Source organism: Centrocercus urophasianus, unplaced genomic scaffold, assembly GCF_019232065.1.
Source record: "Centrocercus urophasianus isolate 14NV4802_14NV808 unplaced genomic scaffold, USGS_Curo_1.0 seq_14, whole genome shotgun sequence".
Lineage (NCBI taxonomy): Eukaryota > Metazoa > Chordata > Aves > Galliformes > Phasianidae > Centrocercus > Centrocercus urophasianus.
In genome coordinates this window covers 46,798,899-46,826,455 of record NW_024884586.1, presented here as the reverse complement: position 1 = coordinate 46,826,455, position 27,557 = coordinate 46,798,899, and the positions used below count along the sequence as shown (strand labels likewise).

At 43.4% G+C, this 27,557-nt stretch overlaps 1 protein-coding gene across 1 annotated transcript in view; it reads right to left on the bottom strand.

Moving 5' to 3' along the window:
• Window positions 1-5,920: 5,920 nt before the first annotated feature.
• Window positions 5,921-27,557, bottom strand: part of KCNH5 (potassium voltage-gated channel subfamily H member 5) — a 142,277-nt gene continuing 120,640 nt past the window's right edge. The window contains exon 11 of the mRNA XM_042814238.1: window positions 5,921-6,868. Within this exon, the coding sequence (XP_042670172.1) occupies window positions 5,921-6,868 (948 nt within the window). The remainder of the gene's footprint in view (window positions 6,869-27,557) is intronic.

Sequence of the window (27,557 nt, the reverse complement as noted above, 5' to 3'; positions counted from 1 at the left end):
CATGAAAGTGCCTCTGTGATGGAAAGATGGTAAGTGGTTTCTTTTAGGGCACCTTTTCATACAAATGGGATCAGGCTGGGAGCTTGAGTTATAGGCTGGATTCCCTTAACCTACCCTTCAGCAGCCTACAAATCAAGTGTCTAATCTGAACTCGTTACTCTACTGTAAGTGGTTAGAGACTGACACCTCTGGAGAACAATTTATTCCAACTGTCTGAAACACCTGACTCAAAAGGGCCAGATCTGTCTCTACTGCAAATGGACAGGTATATACACCTATGATGTGTCCATACATCCTTGGCAGGCAGGCAGAAACAAACTTTGCCATTGATGACTGTGAATTGAATCTGCGCTGAACCAGATAACTTACAGGCATGTCACTGGGGTGGCTGATCCCAAGCTAATACAAAGTCCTTTTTATAGAGCTTTTAATTAAGACTAATTGACATATTTGTGGCAGACAGCCAGTGACAGTGTGGGCGCACACCAGTGGCCTCAGACTGTGGGCCAAGCAACCTTACATCTCTGAACAGAAAACGATGAGGAAATATACTGCCCCAGATGCCTGAATCCACCTGCTTTGCAACAGGAAGCACATCAACATAACATATGGGCTGGACAAGCCCTTTTTGAATGGTTGTATCATCTGAATATTCAAAATCAATATAAGTCATCTGTCCCATAGCACAGCACAAGGTCAATTTTCTGTACTATTAAATGCACCCTTAGAAAGGATGATTTTATTCCTTTTGTCATTTGTTGGGTATCACAACGTTGATCTTTGCACAATATTCTTTATGTCAGTATGAACATCTCTTGCTTTTCTGCCAGAAAAAGCAAGACAGTTCTTTCTTCTTATCTATTTTATCTCCATTCAGCAATTTGCTTTAAGAATGTATTTTGTAAACAACACATTAAATTAATGTCAACACATTAAAAACAATTAAAAAAAAAATCAGAGATCATGTTAGTTGCTTGTATGAAAAAAAAGTAAGGGGAAATGACAAAACCTATTCTCAGATGTCAAAGAGCAGTCTGATCAAACCTTCCTTTTCTGTGGGCACCATAGGAAGGTGCTCTGGTGGCACACATACAGGTAAAGAGTGGGGTCATCCAGGTAAAGGACTGCATCAACTCTTCTATTTCCTTCCTTAAATTCCCTAAAGGGAATCAGTGCAGACGCACAAGTGCCAAAACAAATGTAAACTACTGCTTTTTAACTCTCACAGCTCAGGATTGGAGTCACAGAGCACAGGGTACCATGATGAGATGCTTTTCTCCAAAGGAACCCCACTTCTTAAACACTCCCTATCAACTATGTTGGCAGCAAGATTATAAAGCACAACAGATCTATGGACCTAAAGACATGTGTTAACACAAGCTTATGCTACAAAAAAAAGGATCAAATAAAGCCTTTAGATACAGCCTGCTAAAAACAACTGTAACAAAATCTGTAAAAACTGTCTTCCTTAGGAAACTATTTGAAAGCTTTTTAAAAATTGGCTATTGCTTTGATGGCACTTCACTGAGGAAAAATATTTAACAAATAGTCATCTGTCCAATTGTGACATCCAAAAAGATAGCTTTGGGTTTTTCAAATGCTCCAAACCCAAGTAAGAAAGCGTCAAGTCACTGTAATGCATCCCACTTCCTCCTCCTCGCTCCCAAATTGCACATTAAACCTTAGGCTTTTGTGGATTTTCTCCTTCCAGCTCAGGATGTCTTTTTCCCAAAAAAGCCTCCAAGCTCTTTTATGAACACATCTCTTCTGTGACCCATGCAAACGATGAAGTCTGCACGACAGTCTCAGTTACCTCCAGAGTGACTGCCCATTGCTTGTAAATAGTGCAACATTAATTCTGCAGCCAGCAGTTCTCTACAATTGTCCTGGAATCCAAAACACACTGTATGGTCCCATACGTTCATCAGATTCAAACTTCAGCTCATGCCTGTGTAACAGGATTGCTTTCCTCACGGTGGTGAATGAAGACTCAGTTTGGATCTGGCAATGAACCCAAACATCAGTGCCAGCAGCTTCAAATCCCTACAGTTGTGCTACTTCTGCAGAACAGGGAAAAGAAAAAATCGGCAAAGCTTGTCACTGCCAGAGCCAGCTCTGCTCTAACCCCAGTCCCCTGGCAAAGACAAAAACACGGAAAAGGGGACGTACAAACACAAAATCAGAAGAACTGAGGGATACTTCCCTTCTCTATCTCCACTACAATAGTTATTTTTTTCAGCTATTAGCCAGAAGTGCTGTTCTATCTCATATAGGTAGTATTACACACAAAAATGCTATTTGAAGTATTCTAGTTCATATGCCTTGGAAAATGTTTACACGTTTTATTTCTATTCATATCTTATCCAGAAAGATAAAATCCACTTGTGTGTGGGTAAAATGCTTGGAACACACGGAGCACACTGTACGTGCTATGAACACCAGTACCAGACGTGGCAGGAACATCTGTACATCTATGCAGCTCTTACAGGAAAGGAAAGCATGCAGCTGAGAGCTCCCTGCATGCAGCACGTGGCTGCTGGCATAAGTGGAAGGGACACATGTGGTCCCTTATTGCATGAATACAGTGGTTGCTTTGAGTGAAGCCTGAATGCAACACGGACTCATGCTTCTTGAACAGGAAAGGGACGCTCCAGCTGACAGTGTGCTGGATCACACCATGCACTGCTGTTAGCAGGTGGGAAAGCTGAACAAGTGCCCCGGTAACAACTCCACGAAACAACACGTTATGCTCCAAAATGCTTCAGAACTGTATTTTCAGCATAGCAGCAACTGGAGTTGTAGCTCCAGCTGCAACCCCAGCACACAGAGCCCATATGCAGAAAGAGTTTCTGTTGTTTGCAAGACACCCATCACACTACTGACTGAGCAAGGCACCAGCCAGTTCCACCGAACTTGCAATAGACAACACCAGAATATCAGAGTCAGAGCAAAGTGACCCTGGAAACGCTGCATTTGTTTCAGGAACTTGCTATTTTACATTATTTTTGTGTTTCAACCAGTAGAGTTGCACTTGAACTGCAATAGACATTCCGGGCTCAAATAATTTTCAAGGTTAGATTAATCCTATTACATGATCTCTCACTGTAAGGTGGCACAAAGTTACATCTGACTTGCAAAATAAACTGAAACAGAGATCCCTTTGCATGCCATGCAGTTCTAGCTAGAGTTAGTATCAGTTACAGAGAAACAGAAAAAGTCCTTCACAAAGGCAGAGGAATGCCATTAAGGCTAACGCTTTCTAACAGAGTCATCCCTACCACTCAGCCGGCTCTTTCAGGGCATACTCATGCATGCGAGGAACTTGACCCAACCACAGCCCAGGCAGCCTCGTGGCTCAGCTATTGACTGGGCAGTTCTGGGCAGAGGGAGGTAAACTGCTGTGTGTCTGGCTGAGCCACAGCTCCAGCCAGGCAACAATAGCCACCTCTTCAAACCTCGGCACTTAAGTTGTACCCCCCAAGGTCCATGCCTGCTTCAGCAGCCTGCAGCAACCGTTTAACTCCTGAAGGCTGCAATCGCGCAACTCTATCAGAGTACCAGGGGAAGGTTTACAGCAGGACTCAGGAAGTTCTGTTCTGGGGGTGCAGATTGTCCCTGCTGACCAAAGTGCGGCTGCAGATTTGTACTTGTGTCTGAAGAGCAGCCGCAAAATACAGCTGCCCCTTTTGACATTGGCACCTGCAGCTGCAGAAAGCATGATGAGCAAGCAGGCTAAACCAGCCTTTGAGAAGACCTGTCCCTTACAGTGTTTTACTGTCCCTTTCAGATTTTACTTTTGTTTGTTTTTCCTTCTTCCTATAATTCCCAGAAGAAAGAAACTGAAAGGCAGAAATGGCCAGAAAGGAATAACAAAAGAGAAAGATCACTGTCCTCTTTCCATAAGCTGACACAATAGAAGCAATGGCTTCTTTGGCTTTTTTAGAATCTTTTTGTAGTTTATGGGTTTGGATTTCACTGTAGGAGATATGATCACCCAAAGATGCAAGTTCCTAATTGGCACTACTACAGATGTTGTTGGTTTGTTGGTTGTTTTTTGTTGGCTTTGGATTTTTTTTGGTTTCTCAAGAAGTCATCTAGTTCAACTTAGTTTCCTAATGTGAAGTAAAATATCTGGTAAAGATGCCCACTGATTATAAACATGCCTTTTATTTACTTGATTGATAGTGATGCCTTGTGGCTGGTACACATTTTACCTGAGGCACTTCTGAAAACAGGGGACTTTACTGCAAGAGGCCATTGAAGTGTGGTAGAGATGTCCTTCTCTGAAAGAGTCACTGCACTCTGCTATGCCACCAGTAGATCTGCCATGATGGCCTCTTCTGCTGCCAGTACTTCTCTGCTTAAATTCTCAGACAGTGCAAAGAGACAAAAAAAACCCACCTTATCCAAGTGTAGACTCACAGTCCAAGAGTTCAGCTCCCAGTAGCAGAAATAAACAGGGTCAAATGCAAAAGCATGCCCTGCAAAGCCATCATGACCCTTCTGCATCAGCCTAAGTGGCAGAGATGGAGGCTGAGCACAGACCAAGAATGGGAGATGCTGACTGGAGCCAGCCAAGAGGAAGGTCTAAGCACCTAAGACAGACCTACTGTCTTTAATATGCCTAACAACTGGTGGGGTGGGTGCAGAGAGCTTGTGCTCAAATGTGAACATCCCATTCACCGAAACCTTCATCGAGCCCAAGGCAAGAAAGACTTCTTCCCCACATCACACCCACCAGTCTCCTACCACAACATCACCTGAGTGCCTGAGGCAAAGGGAATTTCACCATCACCAACTTCTCATCCTGGCTGTTGATTTTCTCTCTTTCTCAAAGGTAGCATCAGATGGATAAACAGCGTCAGAAAAGAGAGTGTAAGGGGATTCACTGCAGCCTTATAACTTCCGAAATCTGCTCCTGAGGCTCCTGAGCAGCTGAAGCGCGACTGCTTTCTCCCTTGCTCAGGCCTCATTCAAAGTCGTTTTGCCAGAGGCAACAAAGGGGACAGAGGGAGAGCAACCTCAGAAAAACAGGACATCCTAATGAAGATACTGACAGAAGCGGACACCATCGCCAAGTGCTGCAAAGAGAATCTACATAATGTCACTCTAAGTGTTCAGTAAAAACTGCATCAATAAAAGAAGGCTTTTCATAAAGATGTTACCCCCAGATAGACAGGGTGTGCAGCTGAGAGAGCTTCGGCTTGTTGCATTTCATTACATATATCACCATTACTATGTCTTACTTACGATGTTAAAAGAGCAGGAGGATACTTGAAAGAGAAGGCTGTGCATGCACAACATCCACATGAATAAACTCCAGTGATCTACTTCAGCACTGAACATGGTGCCCTTCCCTGGCAACTGAGCTGAGCCCACCCTTCAGGAGGAGTAGGGGGACTTCTTACCAAATACAGAGTATATTGTAGTGGAATGATACCAGGAAATGGTGCTACTTGAAGCCTGAACATGTCTTCCATGTCACATTAACTTACTGCCTAACTTGGCAGAAAAGACAGTGAGGAAGTAAAAGCTCAATTCACCCAGCCTGAGATCAAAACTGTCATGGCAATATTGGCAGGTTAGACCCTGATTCTTTAAATAGTACATTGCCTTTGTTAAACAAAAGTCGTTCTTTTATTACATAATAGAGATTATAAATAAATGTAAAGTGTGCATGCAGTCAACTGCATATTATACAAGCAATATCTATGTTAATAATTGTTTTCTTTGGCAGGCCAGAATCCAGCTGGACATGCAATATTTACATATCAAAATCCTTGGTGTGTTCAAGTCATATTGGATGCAAGTGAAAATATATATGTATATATATTTACCTTATACACACACCTATATATGTATAAAGGTATATATACACCTCTGCATATATACTGTATACATATATACACATAGGTATATGCTAAAAGTGGATTTCATCTTTTTCTGATTCAGGTGATGCAGGCCTTGAAACACTAAAAATATCCTGGCAAGGTATCTGGGGGGGGCGCTGGGGTGATAAATGGGATGTGGGGGAAGAGACCTGGGGTACGTTCTTTTCAGACAATATTTTTAAAATTTCTGCCACCTGCTTCTCAAGGGCAGCCATCCTGCTGCTTAGCAGCTGGATATCTTCTTTGAGTTCGTGCTTGACTTCCTGCAGTGTGGTTTGTAAGGCCTGCTCAGGAATAGGGTAGAAAGGATGCCTAGCATCAGCCTGAATGGGGCTGTGCTCCAGGGGGCTGCGAGTCTCACCGGCTTTATCCAAGCGAAGGTCACTTTTTGTTATTCCACTGTCACAAGAGTCTGTTTTCCTCAGTGGGTTTTTATTTACACCGTTCTCTGAATCGTTGCACTTGGGGTCCTCAGAGAGCAACCCCATCGACTCAGCCTTTGTGACATTGTTCCAGTCTTCCTTCTTCTCCTCGTGGGTCCCCATCGTGTTCTTCAGTCGAAGCCACCCTTTCCCATTTCCATTTTTCATCCGCATGGGGCTGTTCACTTTGAGACACTTTTGATCTCCGTTCCCGTTGGGCTTGAGCTCCATTGCATCCCTGTTGTTCTGCTTCACCGCCTCACTGGTTTTCACATAAGCCAGGGACGTCTGGATGGGGGTGATCTGAGACACGGTGACCACACTGGTGCCTGTGATGGAGGCCCCATTCTGCACGCTCCGACTTTCCACCTGAAGCTGGTTCCTTTCTGGGTCGATGTGGGTTGAGCCTTGATTCCGCATCTCCTTTTGCTGTTTGAACTTCTGAAAGAGCTTCCGCACAGGGTGGTCTACAGGAATGCTCAGTGTCACCTCATTCTTCTGGCGCATGCGCTCCTCTTCTTCCTTCTTGACATCGCTGATCTTCCTGAAGATGATCTACGGGGAACAAACCCAAAAGAGTCAGGACACCAAACACAACAATGCAGCACAAGATAAGTGGCAGATGGGGAAACAGCACCGTCCTATCTGGGTAAAGATATTTCTCCTTCCTTTGTATCTCAGTTTCCTATAGTGAATTACAATGGTGTTGATCAAGGGTGGTGAACACACTGGAACAGGTTGCCCAAGGAGGTTGTGGATGCCCCATCCGTGGAGGCATTCAAGGCCAGGCTGGATGTGGCAGCCTGATCCGGTGGTTGGCAACCTTGCACATGAAAGTAGATGATTGTTGTGGTCCTTTTCAACCCTTGCCATTCTGTTATTCCATGATTCTATGATCAAAACATAGTAACCATAGATATATGCTACTGCATAGAAATGCACACGTGCACACACCATCTTTAAGATATAGATTAAAATTAAGTTTCTCCTGTATTGTTGATGCAAAAGATATAGCCCTGAAGAACTAAAAATATCCTGATGTCAGGAGGAAAGAAACTGAAAAAAGGGAAGAAAGAAAGCAAACAAGAACCTGAATGCAGAGATCCGCACCTATCCATTACACTCATACTTATACCTGTTCTGTTGCTCTCTTTAGTGCAGATCAAAAGGAAATGGTAATTCAGCAGAGACTACACAGCCATAAGCATAACTCAACGAGTACACCCTTTCAGAGACTGAAACATCCAAATGTGCACTATTTCTTAGCTACTGATGTGGCAGTGGCCAGCGGGTGCAATTAGGTTCCCCATGTGCCGTGTCACATAGCTTCACACAGCAGCACAACAGTTTATGTATCTAATATGTGTGGGTGTCCCAGGAGCACTGTAACAGGGCTGTATGTTTCTAACACCCAGCAATATTCACTGATGCTGTATGGCTCGGAGGAGGAAGGCATTTAGTGCTGCAGTTGTTTCACCCTGCAGCAACGCTCTGTAGCAAAAGGAATGTGAGCACGTGGAAGGACCCAAAGAACTGCCACCTCAATCCTTCAAGTTGATTCTATGCTTGTTACTCGTAAGTGAAGCCACATTTTCTGACTGCTGCTCTGCACCATGCTGTGCCATGCCACGTGCCTTGGAAACATCAGAAGAGGGGAAACATCCTCTATGCCCTGCTCATTGGCCTCAGCAGGCGGTGCCTGCAGGAGGATGAGGATCCTGCAGGGCTGGCAGTGCTCCCATGCCCCACACACCAGTTAGTATGGGGCTGGGAAAGCATCGAGATATCATCTATAACTTCCACTCCGCCACTTGTTTACAAAGACCAGAGCCACCAATAGAACAGCAGAAACAACAGCATCATTTTTTAAAAATTTCCTCTCCTAACACTTGTACTTCACTGAAAACTTTTCTTCCCCTGCAACCTGCCTTTGTATTATTTTTTTTTTTCCTTTCTTGCTTTTCTCTTCTCTGTTGAAAACTTCTCTAGCCAGAGGTTATCTCCTTGTACAGAATATAATTACCCGTGACTGCTGCTGCTGCCTTCTGTGGGAGAAAAGCCAAAACTTTGCTAATTTGACACAGTCTGTACTTCTCATTTCTGAAGTAGGCTCCTCCAAAAGCCAGGAAGTTACTGTTTTTTTCTATGCCAGAGGCTTGACCCTGAAGCACCGAGCCACATATCACTTGGATGAGCTTAGCCCAGCAGCAAGGGGTCAGCAGCAGTGCTGCAGTTCCTCAGCACAGGGAAGCTCAACATGGCCATGATGTGGGGATGGGTGGCAGTGATTCCGTCTTAGTTGGGACTACTCAATATTGTCAGAACAAATAAAAGAAAATAAAGATATGCAGGCAAAGAACTTGGGAATAAAAAAAACCCTAGGATGTGAATTCTAATAGTAATGGTTATTTTGCAGTAACAGAGTTAACCGTATTAAGAATATTTTCACATGGTTGGATTTAATCCACTTCCACAGTGGTTCAGCTGAAGTCACATCCAGATTAAATGTGTTCACACAGCAACTTAATTCTATTAATGTCTAAGAACTATTGCTAGATCTTTTTATCTGTAAATAAGCACAGAAAAACACCTCCTGCTGACATTCCTCAGTGATTTGAGTGAGGCTTATTTTCAAACCTTAAATTGGATGAGCTATTTCAGTTGTGCCTGACCCTTTTCAGAAAGGTTACGCTTAGGCCTGTTGAAACATATATCCTAGGAACAGGCACAAACTCCAAAGGAATTAATCAAAAGAAACCGAATTAACTGTGAGCAGAGCACATCTCGAGGAGGAAAGAACCACACTCGGGTCTCCTGGCAAGTACTAAATTCAGTAAATGTGATGAAGTGTAAGACTTCACTTCCTTTATGGATGGGATTGGGAAAGACCACCTCATACAACACCAATCCTGTTTCATGAGACCGAGTTCCCATTTTTCTTTCATTTAATTATTTTAGGAAGGAGAGGAATGGGGATTACATTAGTTACTGAGCTGTCAAAGGTTAAGCAAAAGTGAACTGATGGTCAGCCCCATCTCCCTCCCCTGTACGCCACACTGAGAGGTAACTCACCATGCTGGTGACCCCAACCCACTGTCACTTCCAAAGCGACCTTCACAAGTCCTCTCAATCCATTTAATGTGGAATTAGTTGGTAAATCTAAGATCTTTTCAGATGTTTTAAAATGCATCCATTTTCTTCTGTCTTTCTTTGTACCGGTAATGTGAAAATCATCCCTCCACAACCTTGTTTGATTTGCAAAGACCTCTCAGTAAGTGATTCCAAGGGCATGAATGAATTAAAGTACCCGAATTAATTAATCTTGTAGAACTGCAGTAAGTTCATGAAAGTGGCAAATATGGGACCACGGATCATTGTGTCCCGTTCTCAGAATGTCTCACTGCTGTTGTCAGCAGTGCACAATACATGACATTTCACAGAAACCTATAACAAAAGGGCAGCCAGTTGTCATGGTGACAAATACAGTGGGTGTGCAAGGAGGGAGGCAGAGGGGAAGCCACATGAGGCCGTTGATGCAAAGATCTTCCCAGTGATTAATATAGTCTGGGTATCCAGAATGAGACGTCCTACAACTGTGCCCAGTTTTCAAGGGAGGCTGAAGTACTCTGTCCTAGGAGAACTGCCTGACTCAGCTCCGGAAGCTGGAACATGCAGCAGACATGACATTTCAGTCTCCCACATCTACGCAGGGCCATGCAAAATAGAACAGGGAGCCCTCCCATTTGGCTGCACTGGGGCTGCAATTGGCTGCCAACTTATACAGTACTTCATGGATAGGATGGGGAGGGTGTTGCTCACCTCTGAAATCTTTGCTCCAGAGATAACTGTTCTGTTTGTATTTAAAGTCTTGGAGATGTCCTCACATCTGGTCACTCATAACCTGGTGCATTTATTTAAAACACTGTGGGTTTGCACCTATGTAATACAAGAACACCATGACAGACCCCCTCATTCAGTGATGCGGCCCTGAAGACAACTACTCACTGTTCCCCTCCCCAGAAGCACTGGAAGTCAAATCAGAGAAATGATTGAGGTTAAGGAATTAGAAGAAATAAATATGGCTGTGTGCCCTATTGCCAGTGATCCATCTGACAGCACAGGCCCAGAGTCATGCTGGAAAATGCAGCAGAGGGAACACAGACTGTACAAGTGGAAACTTCCCAAATAGATTCAGCAATAAAAATAGTAGAAACAGTGAAAATTTTGCAGACATACACCCATCTTTTGACCACACAGAATGACTCGAAGCTCACTTGCAGCTGTCTGATACCCACAGAGCAACCCCTTCATCAGTGTTCAGATCCCACTGGAGAGATTTGATCCTGTCCACATCCGACATAGCTGCTTAGTAATACAAGAACTGTCTTCCATTGCCTCTTTTCCAAGCCCTGTATCCTCCCATAAGGCAAGCATGCTTTGTAGGAGCTACATACTGGGATTGTCCAAAAATGTGTATATGGACAGGTGAGCTTTTCTTCTTTAACTATCAACCAATGTTTTTTTAGGAATTTAATTATCCTTGAGATTTCCTCCATCTCACAAGCTTAGCTGAAGCTGACAAATGGATTTCAGAGTTCTTGACAACATGACCAATAACAGACAAATACTGCAATCTCATATACTTAATTTCTTCATTTTCTCTGGGAACAGTGCTAAACAAAACCCAACAGATACAACCAAAAATACTGAGAAGGGATGCTTAATTCATGTCTAGGCTGAACAACAGAAAACAAACTTTTATGAAGATGTTTGAAAAAAACACTGTTAATTTCAACATCTTCGAGTGGATTGTAGAACAGTAATTAGTATATTTCTCATGCTAATGGGGGAGACAAATATGTGTCAGACACGGAATGTGAACACAGGATAACCCAATCCATGCTGTGCTCAGATAACTGTGCCATTTTCCTTCCTAAAAACAAACTACAAACTGCACCCAATTTCCAGAGCACAGGCCCTTGGAGCAGGGTACACTTACAGAGCCAATGCCTGCAACTGAACTCATCCTCCAGGAGCCACAGACAGCTGGGAGGCTGTGAGTCATCTCACCTACAGCTAGATGTTAAAACAGGTCAGACAATCTGCACCCTGAAACATCTGTTTGTCTCCTGTGCCTAAAAACTGAGCTTTGTGCCAGTTGCTCAGATGCACACATTCTCTGCGTGACAGTAGGTAAGAAATATCCCAGCCCTCCCTCTAGCAGTGCAGGCATCAGGGTTAGGAGCAGGCTTTGAAAATGCCCTCCTTTAAAGCTTTTGTGTGTGTATTATACCCTCCATCTGATGCTATTTTTACTCTCTCCAGCACGCTGCGGTTATGGTCAGTTGTCAGTTGGGATGCATTCCCCATCCCCCAGAGACCAGCCAGACCTTCCAGATAAGCAGTACTATTTTAAAAGCTGCAGGGGGAGGATGAGAGATGACTGCACCAAGCCAGGTTGGTGGGTCCTAGTGAGATCTTATGAAGAAAACAGATGTTTTATCTGCATGGAGGGCTCAGACAAACCGCTGGGGAACAAGGTAAGGGTGACAGGGTGAGACAGCTGATGGCTGTGTGCCCCTGTACATCAAGCCCTTTGCACTGAAAATATCATCCCAGTCCCAGATGTGTCACGAGGACAGATCACGCTCAAACCTCTCCCACTGCAGAGGATGGTAATCACCAATAAATACCTCTAGTGACTTCTCATCTGCCCAGATGAGCTTAGAAGGCTTCATGCCTCAGCTCTTGAGGACAAGCCCTCTCTAGGAGCTTTGCCAACAAAGGGCATATCTGGAGATGCTCTTTATGTATTAAAGCTAGCCCGATTTCTCACATGCAACTTCTGGTAAACAAGCTTGCTCCAAAAGCAAAGTGCTTTTTAAACCCAGGCAGGTCGAAGAGAACATGATACATTGACAATACATACAGGGTGACATGTTTATCGATGTAATTTTTTTCAGATATTAAATTTTTTTTTAATGTTTTTAAGATTTTTTTCCTTTAAATTTATATTAATTAAAAATATACTTAAATGTAAAAAGTTCTACTGCTGAAAGAATGTACAAAAATGAATACATAGGAAATAACCTCAATTGAGACCTTATATTTGTCATTAAATGGAAACTGGACCTCTGGAGCATGGGCTAGTGAAATGCACCTCCGTATTTGTTCTTCATTTGAAACTGTAGAGACTGTGAGCTTCATTTTGAGCCAGAGAAATCCAAATCACAGAATTGTTGGAGCTGGAAGGGACCTCTAAAGGCCATCTAGTCTAACTCCTCCGCAGTGAACAAGGACACCTACAGCTCCATCAGGTGCTCAGAGCCCCATCCAGCCTGACCCTGGATGTCTGCAGGGACAGAGCACCACCACCTCTCCGGGCAACCTTTGCCAGTGCCTCACCTCCCTTATAAAAAAAGAACAAACAAAAAGCATCGATTCCAACCATCCTTTGGGAAGGATCTAAAAACTGCTGGGTGGACCCACTCTGGACTGGTTTTCTGTCTTGAAAGCCTATTTCTCTTCAAGTTTCCTTCCCTTCCAAAACAGAGAGGACAATGGCAGCATTACTCACAAGATGCATTTTTAGCTCTTAATATTAAGGAGACTTTGGAGTAATGCCTCCTCCTGGGTCAGGACAAGGCAAGGAGATTGGAGCAGACAGGATGGGAAGACCAAGCCAGCAACACCCACTAAAGCCAATAAGGGGCCAGCAAGGAGCACTGGCTCCAACTCATCTTCCAGTAACAGCATTTTGGTACTGGTCAGACCTGTATGGTGCTCTGCTAGCAGGAGTATCTGCAAGCAGCATGGTCAGAAGCCCTCTGCTGAGGATGACATGATGACAAAGCTGGCAGGAACAGAGGGCAGCAGAAGCCACAAGAAGCAAGAGCAGAGATCAGAATCAGAGCACCTCCTTCCAAATGCAAACTGCATTTAGGCCACTTCACCTAATTTACTCCTGTAAATCTCCCTGTCCTCTTAGCTGACTTTATTAATCCACGCTCTGAGGAAGCACGAAATGATGGCTTTATTGTTCTGCTCTATACACTCCTCAGATAAATAGCTTTACTTTGATGTGAAAATCTGCCTCAAAAACAAATTGCTCTAACAACGGCTTTAATTGCTCTCCAGTAAATTCTCCTTAATCCTCCTGTACCAGGAACTGTTTTTTGTTAAACCACTACTCCATCTGCATGTGGGAAAGGAATCACTGTCCTTGGCTGGGCAGTGGGAATGATGGACTGCTGAGCAATTAGTTAATCTCTGGGATAGGAATGTTTCACTGAACAGTCTTTCATGCTGGATTTTGAATGAAAAGAAGATTTCTGTGTGTTACTCTGCTGGATGCTTGAAAGAAATGGTAAATAATAACCCTTCTGCTAATTTCAATGATCCTGACTTCACAGATATGGTTGCATGCAAAAGCAAAACCTTGCTACAAAGCACATTTTAATTTTGATACGGAGAAACTGTATTTATTCAGTTTCCTTCTAAGCGATGACAGAATTGAGTTGTAACAGAGGTGAAGATTTCCAATACAAATAACAAAGTGATGACTTTTCAGGGCAAGAAAAGTTATTTCTGTGAGTTTGAAAAAGCTCTTTCAAGGGAAATTTAATTACATTTTACGAGCAAGATAGGGGTAGGTCCTTTCAGTATTGCTTAATATAGCAATTTCCCCAAATTGTTCTTCTAAAAAAGGCACGCAAAGAAGAGACTCTTCAGAAGAGCCCAACAGTGGCCAAACTCCCAGAGCTCAAAACTTGGGAGGCCTTGTTACCGCTTGCTCTGTGTTCTAGAAATCGGATATTGTAGGTCAAACTTCAATCCAGTTCCATTTTGTGTTCACAATCAATTTGCATGGCATCCAACTACTTTTGTGGAGAGACAGCTACAAGACATCAGGCATGCTGATGTGAACAAGCGTGCATACTTAAACAGAGAGTTTTTAAGAGTTTGTCCCAGCTATTTCATACATGGTATGGATCTGAAGTCATCCTGCTTTACTTAAAAAGATGTCTGGATAGAAGAAGAAAGAGAAGCAGAATGAGCTCCAAGTCACATTTGTCACACATCTCAGGAACATAATGACCTGACACATATACCACCAGACTGGGATGTGGGAGAATGGATGATTCTGCTGATCCAGCCTTTGGCCAAGTGGAAGGTCATGTGCAAATCACACTGTCTCTGTGTATCTCTATCCCATCCGGTGTATGGGAAGATAATAATATTGCCATAATTCCTGTAGTTAATTGGCAATCCCTATATCATGGCTAACTGTTTACAACCAAGAGACTAGAATTCATTGGCTGATAGCAGAGAGAGGCCAGTGTTTTGTCCTATTGCCAAAACAGAGACAGTTCATTAAGAAGAGAAGCCACAAAAAACACACATTGATGCTCTTAGGATTTCAACTCAGGATAAAAAGCTTAAGTTTCTGCTGTGCTAAGACATCTAGGGCGGTGCACAATGGATGTATAATGCTACAGGAAAGCCCTTCTTGATGCCCTGATACACCCTTCAGATCCTGGCTCAGGGTAGCACTGACAGCTGCCTAGCAAGGAAAGATCAGTCCAGTCTCACAGATTGAGTGATAGGCACCAATTTCGCAAAATGACACGATTACACATTATTAAGTGTTTGCTATGCTTTGAGGATAAGGAGTCAGATTTCCAAAAGAAACACCACAAGCCTTTACTCCTTTTACACAATCATTTACATATACATCATCCACAAGAACATTTTTTAAGAACAGATAAGCCTCTCCTGGTCAAGTCACCACAAACCCAAGCACCTCCTGTCCATACACTTAGCCTCTGTTTCTTTGCATGCCAGGGAAAAACAATGCATTTTTGGATTTTTGGCTGCAGCAGGCATAGCTGCTACATCAGATGCCTGTTGGGCTGTGTTCCTGCCAGCAAAAGGATGCTCAACAAGGGCACTGTGCACCTTTGGATGCAAGCAGCTTTGCCACAGGGTTATAAACAAGGCTTTGGAATTGAAACTAATCACTCTTTTCCCCAGCTTTGCCTTCGCTATTTTCTGATTTCATTGCTGTAACCATAGAGCAGATGTTATGTTGCAGAACAGTGAGATTGATCTGTTTCTCCAAATACAGCAAAATGCACATTCCACATACACACGGTTATTTTATATCGCCTTCTATGGAGATATTCAAGACCCATCTGGACACCCACCTGTGTGACCTATTGTAGGGAATCCAGTTTAGCAGAGGGATTGGACTCAATCTCTTGAAGTCCCTTCCAACCCCTGCAATTCTGTGATTCTAACCAAATAACCAGCAAGGCTGTTTGCTTATGTATTTAACGTATGCTTCAACTAGGACACAGTGCAAGCTGCTATAGTTCAGAGTCAATTTGTTGCAAAGAGGAGTATGGATCTATGCTGCTTCTGAAGAGGCTTACCTGTGACTGTGCTCCAAAGAAGCACAGCCCCTTCTATGTGGAGCACAAATGGGAACAAATTTTGGACTCCACGTTGATGTAGATAGCTGTTGACACATATTGACAAGTGAAGTATACAACTACATTGCCACCACATCACCAGTAGGAACCTCAGGACACAGGAGCTGAAGGGAGCTTCCCATTGCCTCCTAGTCTGGCTGTGTGGCAGTGAGCTCACTGGAAGGCAGTGTGTCTTCAACAGAACAGCTTCCAATTAGATCAGGCAGGTCTGATCCTCGCAAACTTAACGCTGGTCACTGGATCAATACCTGCTATTGGCAGTGGCCTAATGAAAGGTCAGAACTCAGCATTGTCAATTGATTAGGGCTTTGCTGTGCTGCAGATGAGATATTTAGTACCGATGATTAAAAAAGAAACTCCTCAAAGAAAACAGCCTTCACTTTGTCCAGTGCAGTATCTCCTAAGAGCGATATGCTTCTGAGCATAAAGAGGAGGAGACAGTTCAAAGCCTCCATATGACAGCAGGGTGGCTTGGGCTTGGGGCAGACTGCAGAAACGTTGCTCTCTGGGATGTGGCAAAGTGCCAAAAGACTTTTCAAGCTGCTCTTCAGCCTGATTTAGCTCAGAACAGAAAATCAATCATCAATAATAATACGCAGTTCTAATCTGCTGCTCTTCTTTCCCCATATGGGAGAAGGCTGGATGCATGACGCCGCGTCTTTGGCCAGATGTCAAAAATAGGGCACAGAGAGGTCATCTCACTTGCCCAGGGTCACTGAGCAGCTTAGTGGATGCGTGAGAGATGAAACAAAGGTTTACAGCCCAGAACCCCCACAGTAGGAAAAGCCATGCTGTAAAAGGATTAAGTAAATAAATAAATATAAGGACTGACATTAAAACTAAATAATTAATATAGCAATAGATTTTTTTTCCCTGCTGTTCAGTCTGGGACAGACAGAACTAGATTTCAAAGCACTGAATGTTGGAAGGGCTTAACTTTAATAGTTAACTGCTAAAGCTAAATCCAGTCCGGGACAGCCTTACTGCTGTTCAGGTTTGCGTTAGAAGTGGGTGAGGGGACAGCCACTGCTATCTCTGTTCCTTCAGTGAACATTTTCTGGAGGTCTTGCTTCTATTACACTGAAAAATGCCAAGATCTAGATGTTTGGCTTCTGGCCAGCCCTACTTCTGACAGACCCAGCATTCCTGCATGTTCCTAGCACAAAGCTGCACACAGTATGGGCCCATAGGATTTGCAGAATTTGTGGTTTGTTTTCTGTGTTTCTGCCTTTTACCGGTTTCTGTCTGAAGATGAAATGGTCTCAATAAATACCTAAAATGCACTCTTTGATTATAATGTAATTAATCAGTAAAAGAATTACAATTGTTTCTCTGCAATTGTTAAGTGGAAATTCAAATTAATTGAAATTATTGCCCCTTCCTTCTCCCCAAAAATATGACTTGAATGGACTAGAAAGCGCTTGAAATTTGATCTGAAGTCCTCAGACCCAAAAAAAAAAAAAGGGCTTTGCAACTGATAACTTGTGGATCTTTACAGCTACATCAATTCATTTAACAAAACATATAATCTCTTTCCATCAGCCTTGTTCCTGATACTGAAGACATTCTAACTGGCTTTCAGAAACTTTGATTTTACAGGGAGTGCACTACCAGCTACTCTATTTGTTCACTACATCATTTTCAACATTTTGTTAATTTACTGAAAAGCCTTTGCAACAGGAGCTTCAATTAAAACAATGCATTCCCAGTGCCATGAGGTGCAGAACACCATCAGTTTTGGTTGGAAATGGTGAGTCAGAAATGAAGAAATAATTTTAAAGGGCAGAACATACAAACAACAGATCCAATTGAGAGGACAATGGACAGTCTGTGTACCATGAAGAGCAAAGCACTGGACCTTTTTGTAACTTTCCATATTATGAAACCAGGAAGTTCAAATGATCTGCTTTATCACGAGGAGACACTCCTCACCTGAACCAAGTCCAACAGTGGAGATTGATTTTGAGGACACAGCCTCCGATTCCATGGTAGTATTCTTGGGTGGAACAGATCTAGGCTGGTGTAGGAAACAATCATTTGTTTCCTATTTGCCTCTAGAACTCAGTCAATAATCAGATCTTTTAAACACTCATACAGCTGAAGATGGCTGAATCTGCCAGTAAACAAAGTCTAGCTTTGGATAATAAGTGCTGCTGGTGCTTACGGCATTTTACAGATCTTCTGAATGAAACCCAAGCTCACACAACTGCTGGAAATATCCCTTTCCCACAGGACAAGCTACAAATAAAGCCACAGGGATGCTAACAAGGAGAATGAGTTGGCCAATTCAGCAACTCACACCTCTGCTTCTCAGTTCAGAGGGACCAGTACGAAACTGGCAGTGTGGCCTGGCAACTCTTTTAAAGAGAAATCAAGACTCAGCAAAGATGAGAACCTCTGGCAGACCATTCACTAACTGAAAGACAGGGCCAGCCCCCTGCAGAACAGACACAAAATAGCTCAGTGAAACAATTGGGAAATCACAATTTAACACCAACAAACAAACAAACAAAACCCCAAAAGGTTATATAAACTTTTAATGTCTACCTCATTTAACTATGAAGTGTGCTCTAAAATAACCTTAACAAGTATCCCTGGGATTCTTCAAGTGAAACACCTCCATCAGCAAGAGCTAAAATTTTCCCAGCTGAGAGCAGCATGCTGGCAGTGTGTGACTAAGGAGTGCTGGTTCTTGAAACACACCGTAATTGCCATTAATATGCTCACAGCCAGCACTTCAGTGAGAAGGAATCTCCTGGGGAGAAAAAAAGACCCAAGACATGAGCATGCTAGCACTGAAAAGTATCCAAACAAGAAGAAATATTCTATGAGGAAGATATGAAACCTTCATCAAAGGATAAAATCTCCCTTTAGCCAAAAGTGGTTGGTGCAGAGCTGTCACTGAAGGCACCTTAGTTCAAAAGATTGAAGGAAAGTCTTTCAGAGGTAATCTGTAATTACCAGAAGAGCAGAGGCCTTCAAATTATGGCATAATCAAACGATAACTTCTTAGATAAGTCCGTAATTTTGGTAATTTTTCCTGATACCTAAGTGGGAACCAATGAACAGCTCTTCTAGGGCAATTAGTCAAGGAAAACCACCTAGAGCCAGATGAGCCTGGGGGAGAGTTACCCACCAACCACAGAGCTCCCTCCAACAGCACAGGAATACTGCAGAGCCCAAACTTTAACACAGAGAGAAGCAGACAGTTCCCTGAAAGCAGTCTGCAGAGAAATGAAGTTGCTGATGAGAGTCCTATCAGAGCTTCGTGCAGGCAAACCCAGCAGGCTGCCTCCATGACATACCCCCAGGGAGGACTGAGTGCTCTGACTATTCCCCAAAGGACCATTAGGTGTGTTTTTTCCAACCTCAGAAGATGGGACTGAGGAACTCAGCGAATGGTGACTCCACAGAGCTTTGTGTTTATTTCTGAACAGCATCAGCAAGAGGAGGAGACAGCACAGAAGAGTTAACTAGTGGGGGCATGGGGATGGGATAAACAGATGGTGTGGTGAAGAGCCATTTCCTTCCCATTTACATGCATTAAATCGATCCCTGGGCTTTCATGACAATAAGCCACAGCTCTGCTAGGGAGGATTTTAGTGATCTGGCTATATCCTACTTGCAGGCATCATTCTATTGTGTCCCAGCATTAAGCCTGTTCTCAAAGTTCCTTCAAATTTCTCCATGTGATTCTTGGTGATCTTCCTTAATACCTACATCACAGTTACCTATTTTCTAGATGCAGATCTCTGCAAAGCTCATCAGCACTGCTTTATGTTCCTATCCATGCATTTAGGCACTAACACAGGATGCTCCTTAGGGGCTGAGCCTGCTGTTTTTGTAGCCTTAGCTTATCTCATTGCTCCAGACCCAAACAAATTAGTTTATAATCCTCAGTATTGTAGACTTTGGCAAATCTGGCTTTAAAAGTGATCCGAAATGATCCCCCCCCCTGTAAAATTGGAGTCAGTCCAGTTGATTTGTTCCCTATTCTTGTCTAGGGCTAGTAAAAAAAACTCTGCTTGGACAAATAACAGGTCTTTGCAATCAATAACATTGATGATTCTGTAGCTCTTCATTAGTGATTATGCTGCACCCTGTTTACACACTGTTTGTATCTCTTCTACCAATCCCTGTGCACATACAATTAACAAAAGACCAGCTGTGACATAAACCCTGCTGCAATGTCGCGGAGTGACAACACACAGAAGTACAGATCTCTACCTCTGGCTCTCTTACCTTTTTCATCTCAGATGCTGCATTCACTTTGAGTTCTCATTTTGACCTCTGGCACTTAGACCAAAGCACCCTCTGTTTTCCTCTGACTTGATATTTTTCTGGTGTCTGAAAAATGCAGCTAACCCCAAACTTCAAGCTAGACACCGGTTCTTCAGTCACCTTCTCCCAGGAAGACCTTGTCCAGGCATTAGCTGGAGGCTGCCTGTTCTCAGTGCAGTCTGACACCCACCTTACGTGTGGGAGGATGCCCAAAGATGTGTGTATCCATGCCAGATATTTCAGCCGTAGGGCAGGGCTGATCCACAGGACAGGCGTACCTGTCCACAAGCAGGCTAACAGTGTGAAAGAATGGCTGATGGGGAATTTGCAAGGTCAATCACTGTCCCGGCAGGGTCCTTATCTATCTATTAGCAGCTGTCTAACATATCGAACTGATTTTGAGCAATACTGGTCTGAAAAGAAGCACTTTGAAGGGACTCATTTCTGATGGACCGCATGGCAAACAGTGCCTTGGTTCCAGCTTTATGACAAATGCTTGAAGTAATGGCTGATGGTTCATGCTGATTAGTCATGCACCTGTTTGGTATACTAATGCATGGCTGGATTATGGTTATAAATTATTATTCATATACTTATGTAGAGCATCCTAAAGTTATTGGATAAGTTTTTTTTATAAACGGGAAACAAGAACATGTGGTAATACATGGAAAAGCATGTATGGTTCAGTTCCCCATTTTCCTTTCTCTGCAGCCCTCTTGGGCAGGGGGGATAATACAGCCTGGGAGAAGGATGGAGCATAAAGGAGCTCTGAACTACCAACAGCTGCTCCACTTTAAAATGGATGCGCTTTAAACACAAGGGAGATAAAATTCATTACAATGGCAGGCAGTCAAGGAAGGCAGATTGGTGAAAACCATGCGCTAGACCTAGGAATGAAGTGCTGAGAAGCCGGAATCTGGTAAGGTCAGGGACATGGTGAAGGAATCCTAGACGCCTCAAGGGGCATCTTGGGTACAAATGGAAGAGTAGGGGTTATCTTAGCAGAAATGCTGTATTTCAGCTGATCAGTAGAAACAGCTCACATAGAAAAGGTTGGTCTTGGTACTTGCTTTGGTCCTCACTGCCATGTTTCGAAGAGTGAGCGGTGTTTGGGGCTCTCAGAAAAAGCCAAAGCCTATGTCTGTAGGAAAAGAAGTGCCCTCTTTTTAAACAAACAAACAAAGGCAGAAATCAGCAGTTAGTTCCAACACAGCCATGAGCTTGGAGTGCACAGAGGTAAGCCATCAGCCCTGGGTGCACAATGAGCAATATAAATATTTGCATAGGAAGCACTGTACAAAATCTTTCTGGCAGCTGAAATATCTCCTGCAGAAAAGTAATAAAAAGTAATCTAACATTCAACTAAATGTCCAAAGGGAGGTCTCAGAGTTCAAAAGATCACTGACTGCTTAATTAATGGAGTTAACAGAATCAGAGACTGTGTATGCTATGCTCTTTTCCTAACAGTATCTTACATCTTAGAACACATTCTGTTTTTGTAATCTTTAGGAAGGGAAACAAATTAAGACCAGGGGCTGTGGAAACTGAGAAGTAAAAATATGAGGATAAGACGTGGATTAGTAATAAGTATTCTTTCTTAAATGCAAGTTTTTTTTGCCTTCAAGCATGTTGCTCAGAAGTGCAGTAATGGGATCAGCTTATTTCAGGTGTTTCCCAGAATCCCCATGTCCCCATTCCTACCTCTGGCATGTATGTAAATCAGCTCCTCAAAAATTGCTCTTCCAGAGCTTCTTTTCACAGGACCTAAACCAAGACAGCTTGCTAATCACAGCAACTGGCTGACAATTAAAAAAGGCAAAGTCAAACAACTGTCATTAAGTTGGAAGTGACAGGTTGGGTTTTATTTTTAACTAAAACAAGTGTGATTAATGCTAACTTCTCCACCAAGTTTCTCTTGCCCTCTGTCTACAGTTTAACTCTTAACTGAATGCGTGGTTTCTCTGCAGTGGAAGTAGCCCAAAAATTGCAATCAAAGTAAGGTAAATCTGGGAATTGCAATATTCTGAATGGTTATCACAGGCTGAACCATGTGTTTGAGTATTATTACACTTGTGAAACGTGTGCTGCAAACAACAGGGGAATGGATTTGCACAGAAAGTAAGGTCTTATGCAGGGAGTTTTATTTAGCAATTTACGGACAGAGAAAGGAACTATTGAGGAGTCTTTCTGTACATGCCAAGACAAAAACAAAACTGGAGAATTATACAATATCCCAAGTTGGAAGGGACCCCATAAGGATCATGAAGTCCAACTGCTGTGTCCACAGAGTACCACTCAAAAACTCAGACAAAATGGAGGCAAAAATAAGATCAGTGCTCTTCTCAGAGCAAAAAAGCTTTGATATTTTTACTGATTATTTCTGGACTGGACAAAACTGGCCCCATTTTAGGCTAAGCAAGAAAACTCCCACTTGGGTGAGTGCTAAAGCTCTGCCTGCTTCCTGTGAAGTCAATGGGCATTCATTCATATGACCCCAACAAACGGGTTCTCTTTTCCCCAGCCATGGCTTTGGGTGCATGACAGCTGGGATTCCCAGTCTTGGGAAGGAAGGTTTGTAGGAATGAGAAGGTAGGTACAGAAACTCATTTTTATATTTCAAAGTCACACTTGGCACTTGGCTCAAGGAGGCAATGATGGAAGCCATCAAAGAACTTGGTCCCTAACATTTCTAACATTTCCTCCTTTCCTCTGCAGTCATGTTGGAGAAGTGGTAGAGTCCTGTGGTAATTAGGCTCAGCATCTCATACAAGAAGTAATCCATTCCTCCAGGTGAGTTGGTTTGGAAAGGTGTGAGATAACACAACAAACCTCTTTCCCCACCTTCTGTGCAAATCCCACCTGCATGAGGGTGCCTGCAGCAGTGGCAGCTCCTGGGACACACTGAGGACATCATGGAATAGATTTGCTACTCTCAGCAGCAGCAGAAATGCATTTTTAACACAGTAAGCTGTGCCTGAGCTGATGGTATATTAGGCACTAGAGGAGCAATACAAAGCCTTGGGAAACCCAGTTTCAGCAGTATGTCTGCCCAAGAGAGCGTGCTGCAGAGCTAAGCCTGGCAAAGTAATAGCCTTCAAGCAAAGCTCAGGCATGCAACGATGGTGATCTGCTCAGGTCTGCTGTAAGCTGAGCTGCTGTGCCTGCGTACATAACATCAAAGCTCAGGGGGCTGATAAGAAAAAAACTTTCTTAACTGGAAATGGGAAATAACACAGCAGTGTTGCGTCTTAGAAACACACAATCATCAAGTTTGGAAAAGACCTCTCAGATCATCCGTCCAACCGCACACTTACCACCAATATTTCCCTGCTAAACCATGTTCCTAAGTACAGGACCTAAATGTTCCTGTTGCACCATGCGCACCGCCTTCCTTTCAGTTGGAGGAAATCAGAAGCATTCAATTTAATTAATGAGGGAATGGGAACACAAAACATATTTTTTTTTAGTATTTACAAGATTAAAAATAGCAAACCTTTGATTTACTTTATCATCATTCAAATCCAGTGCAAGCAACACGGCCCTGAATCAATATTAACAGACAGCATGCAGAAAGCTCTCTGAGTGAACTACAGAGACTCTCTTAATTATGGCAGCTTTCTAAACAAGAAAATGGTATTAATTCATGGACATTAGCAAATCACCCCCAGCCTGAATATTCCCTCTAACAAATGCAGTTTACACCTGTTTTCCAGTGGATGCTGCCAATCCCTGACATATCCTGATCAATGATGTGCCCACACACAAGTAAATCACTCAGTTTGCATTTCCCTGGCTGCATGAAGAAGAGATGGGGTAAATCAGCACTGCCTTGTGTAACAGCTGCTGAGTCTCTGCATGCACAAAGCAGCACATCAGCACGTACAATTCTCTTCTGCAGCCATACTGTACCATTCCGAGCTCCTTGAAAGCAAGGCTGAACTGCTACGCATTTCTCAATAAAGACCAGCAGTGAAATACTAGTCTGACAAATGAGATCAAAGCCATTTTGATTTAGACAGGGAAAGAAGCTTCGTGTCCATGCAAAAAACAAACAAACAAACAAACAAACTGTACACCTCTGTAATGGCAAAGGATTATCATGACTGTGCTCAATCCCACTTCAAACAGAGTTGGTGGGCTTTGTCTCACAGAAACACAACTGTGACCTCAGAAGGAGATATTTAACTTAGAAATTATATTCAGAATAGAACAAGGGTACACTGGTACCTTGTGAGATTAATGTGGCTCTGAAACACATGCAGATGCAGAGATCCCCACTGTTCTCCTCTGTGTCTGCAGCGAGGACTCAGCACTGCAATTGCCCCCACAGCCCCAGTTCCCCACGGTCTGCATGGCCTGGCCTGTGCCTAGAAGGAGGGAGATGATGAAGTGGCAAACAGGAGAGGGAGGAGAGTGAGGCACACGGGAAAGGCAAGTTCATGGCTACCAACAAAAGCGAGAAAGCAAACCCATTGATAGCTTTTATACAGCAGCCTCTCTGCTCAGGGACAGCTGTCCCATGCTGCCTGGCAGAGGCACAGAGGCGAGAAGTTAATGCTGTTGCAGCTTTCTCTCTGAATTATGCTACTCTTCTACCTAACGAAGTCATGCATGGCCCTCCCAAGGACTCACTGACTTCCCTGCTGTGACTGACTCAGATCCCTGTGCCCTGAACTGGAGCACAAGGAATTATGCTCAGAGGAGCAGAAGATGAGAGCAAAGAGCTGCAATAAGTTCCGGATGGACATCTATCCTCCAAAAAGTGGGCTTCAGCAGGAGGGCAGCATGGGCTGTGCTGCTGGGCCATGCTGGGTCCCACGCACATACACAAGTCTAGACACCTACCTGGGTCTCACACACAGGTCTAGACATCTCCAGAAATGGTGCCAGATCTAAATCAGTGAAACAGCCCTTTAGGAAATACCATAATGGAATAGTGGCATATCTGGAGATAACTGAATACAACGAGGTCAAACAATAAAGAAAGAAAATTGGCTTAAGTGAAAGCTTCTCAGAGCATAATGGAGCCTGCAAGGTCTGCTAAGATGTGAACAAAATGAAACTCTATTGATTTTGGAAGGTATAACTCATTTGCTCTGTAATCGTGCTAAACTGTAGCTGCAGCTAAATTGCAGTGGTAGGACTTCACTTTCTAGGACAACACACTCACATAAAAAGAAGAAAAAAACAGAGATAGTTAAAGACCAGAGAGGGACAAGAAAGGGCAGGAGCATCCTGAAACAAGTTGTAACAATTGTTTTTTCACGTGGAGACAGATGAAGGACTTTTGGTGAAATTAAAGGCAAAGCTAGTCTGTGAGATGTACTGAGAGGAAAAGGTGGGGATGAAAGTCACCCTGTATGCTCAAACTGAGCTGACCTTATTGCTGTAAAGAAGAGGAAAAATAAGGAAAAAGGTGTGTTGTTTTTGATACAGCTGAATAGGAAAACAGGTAAGTGAGACTATTGCCTTACACAGCTGACAAAGTTGTAGTCTGCCATGGTCACAGGAGAGCTGCTGCAGTAATGAAGTAAGAAGAGCTATGAACAGCCAAGCATACTATCACAGGCAGCACAGCTAGAGGCTGATGTTGCTGTGTTTCAGCTGGGCAAGTGGAGATGGCTGTCACCATGTAGGGCTCTCTGTGCCTCCTCACCTCCTCTAGGGGTTGTGAGCAGCCTGATGCATTAGCATGCAGATGCTTTGAGTCTCAGGAAAGACAAAGACAGGGGAAGGAAATACACACTTTGCCATCAAGACATGAATCAAATTAACTTCCAGTAGGATTGTGCAAGCTGCTGAACTGCAAACACATTCTGAGTCAAAAGTCATGCCAAAAGCCTGCTGGACGTGTAAGCCCCAACAGAAATTGATGTGTTGAATTGCCTTTCCAGAGCCCCTCTGGAGTTCATCTACCTTACTAGACACTGCAACTCCCTAAACAGCACATCTCCCTGTTTCTCTTTAGCAGTAATGATGGAAAAGTTTGTTTTGCCCAGATAGGTTTGGTCACCATTGCTATCCCACATGGAGGAAGCTCCCAGTGACAGACTGCAAAAAGGGGTGCAAATGGATGATGGATGTACACCCTGTGAAGGTGTAGAACAGGGGGTTCCCAGCACAATTTTCCACACAGACAGCTCTAAGCTTTCTGATGCCTGTTTCCCAAACCCCACCCTCTGATCCCTTTCTATGTGAGCAAGTCATTCCCCGCAGCCGGTCAAAACCAAGCAGGAGCAGCAGCTGGCCAAGTGCAAACAGCTCTGCCGTAATTGTAAAAGGCTTTCTAAGCTCAAAACCTGTGAAAATCTGCAGGTTCACCAGAAAGTGTGCATCCTGAGGGGCAAGCAATGCACAGAGCAACACCTTCTGCCTCTGACATTGCCTCTGCATCAGGACACTGGAAGAACCTGACAAGTGACAGAGGAAGGGGATCCTGACTGACCTTTGGTACAGCCTTTGCTTTCAGGAGACAGAAGCACAAAATTCAAATGAAAACATAGCTTTAAAAGAAAAATAAAAAGTGACAAAGAAATGATGTATGATTCACTCAAGAAACAACACATGATTCATTAAAACCTCAAGCAAAAACAGAAAGCTGATTTTAAAAGAAATCATTCTGACCTAAAATAGCCAGAACATTTGTGTTAAGAGAGTCTGACCGCCTCACCTGCTTCACACTGTGCTGGCTGAATTAGATAACATCAGTTGCTCACAGCATTGTCCCTGGCTTTCAGGATGTCACATGGAACAGAACAGAGCCTCTCTGGAGGGTATTTCACTGCCTTAAAGGCACTTTCTTTCTTCACGTTTCCTTGGCTCATTCCTAGCACAACTTCCAGGAGAAAATGTGCCAGAGACCCTACATGGCCAGACGTCCTCTCCTCAGCTCCTCCAGATTCATTTAACACAACTCTTTTTGCTCACAGCACAAAACAGCAGTATGCACCCATGTACCTTAAAAGCTGAGTAGGGAAATCTTTGCTTTACTGAAGCATGGAAGAATTTCAGCTTTGCTTTCAGGGGGCCCAAAATTTCAGTTTGATTTTTCCTGCACTGCCACAGACCACGGTGATCTAGTAGTTAGCTGGAGATGGTGCATTAGGTGGTGTAAATGGAAGCAACATGGAGAAAAAGAAAAAGCTTTAAATATATCTCAGCTGAAAACTTGTTTTCTGTGGAAACACAATTGGTGGCTTATTGCAGGCCTTCCTTCCCAAATTTTGACTATCAATAAAATGTGTTCATCTGTATGCGTATGGGTCTCTTAAAAGTCTATCTTGGCTCCTTTCCCTTGGCCAAACTTCATGGCTCAAGCTTGCAGAGCCCTCACTCCAGCTGCATGAAATCTTGAAAGGCACTTAATGAATTAGACATTATTAATATTCTCTTCCAACATCAGAAGGCAATACTTAACTCTTTGAAGACTCATCCCAAATGCTGCTTTCTAACTTTCGGTCCTCAGAGGC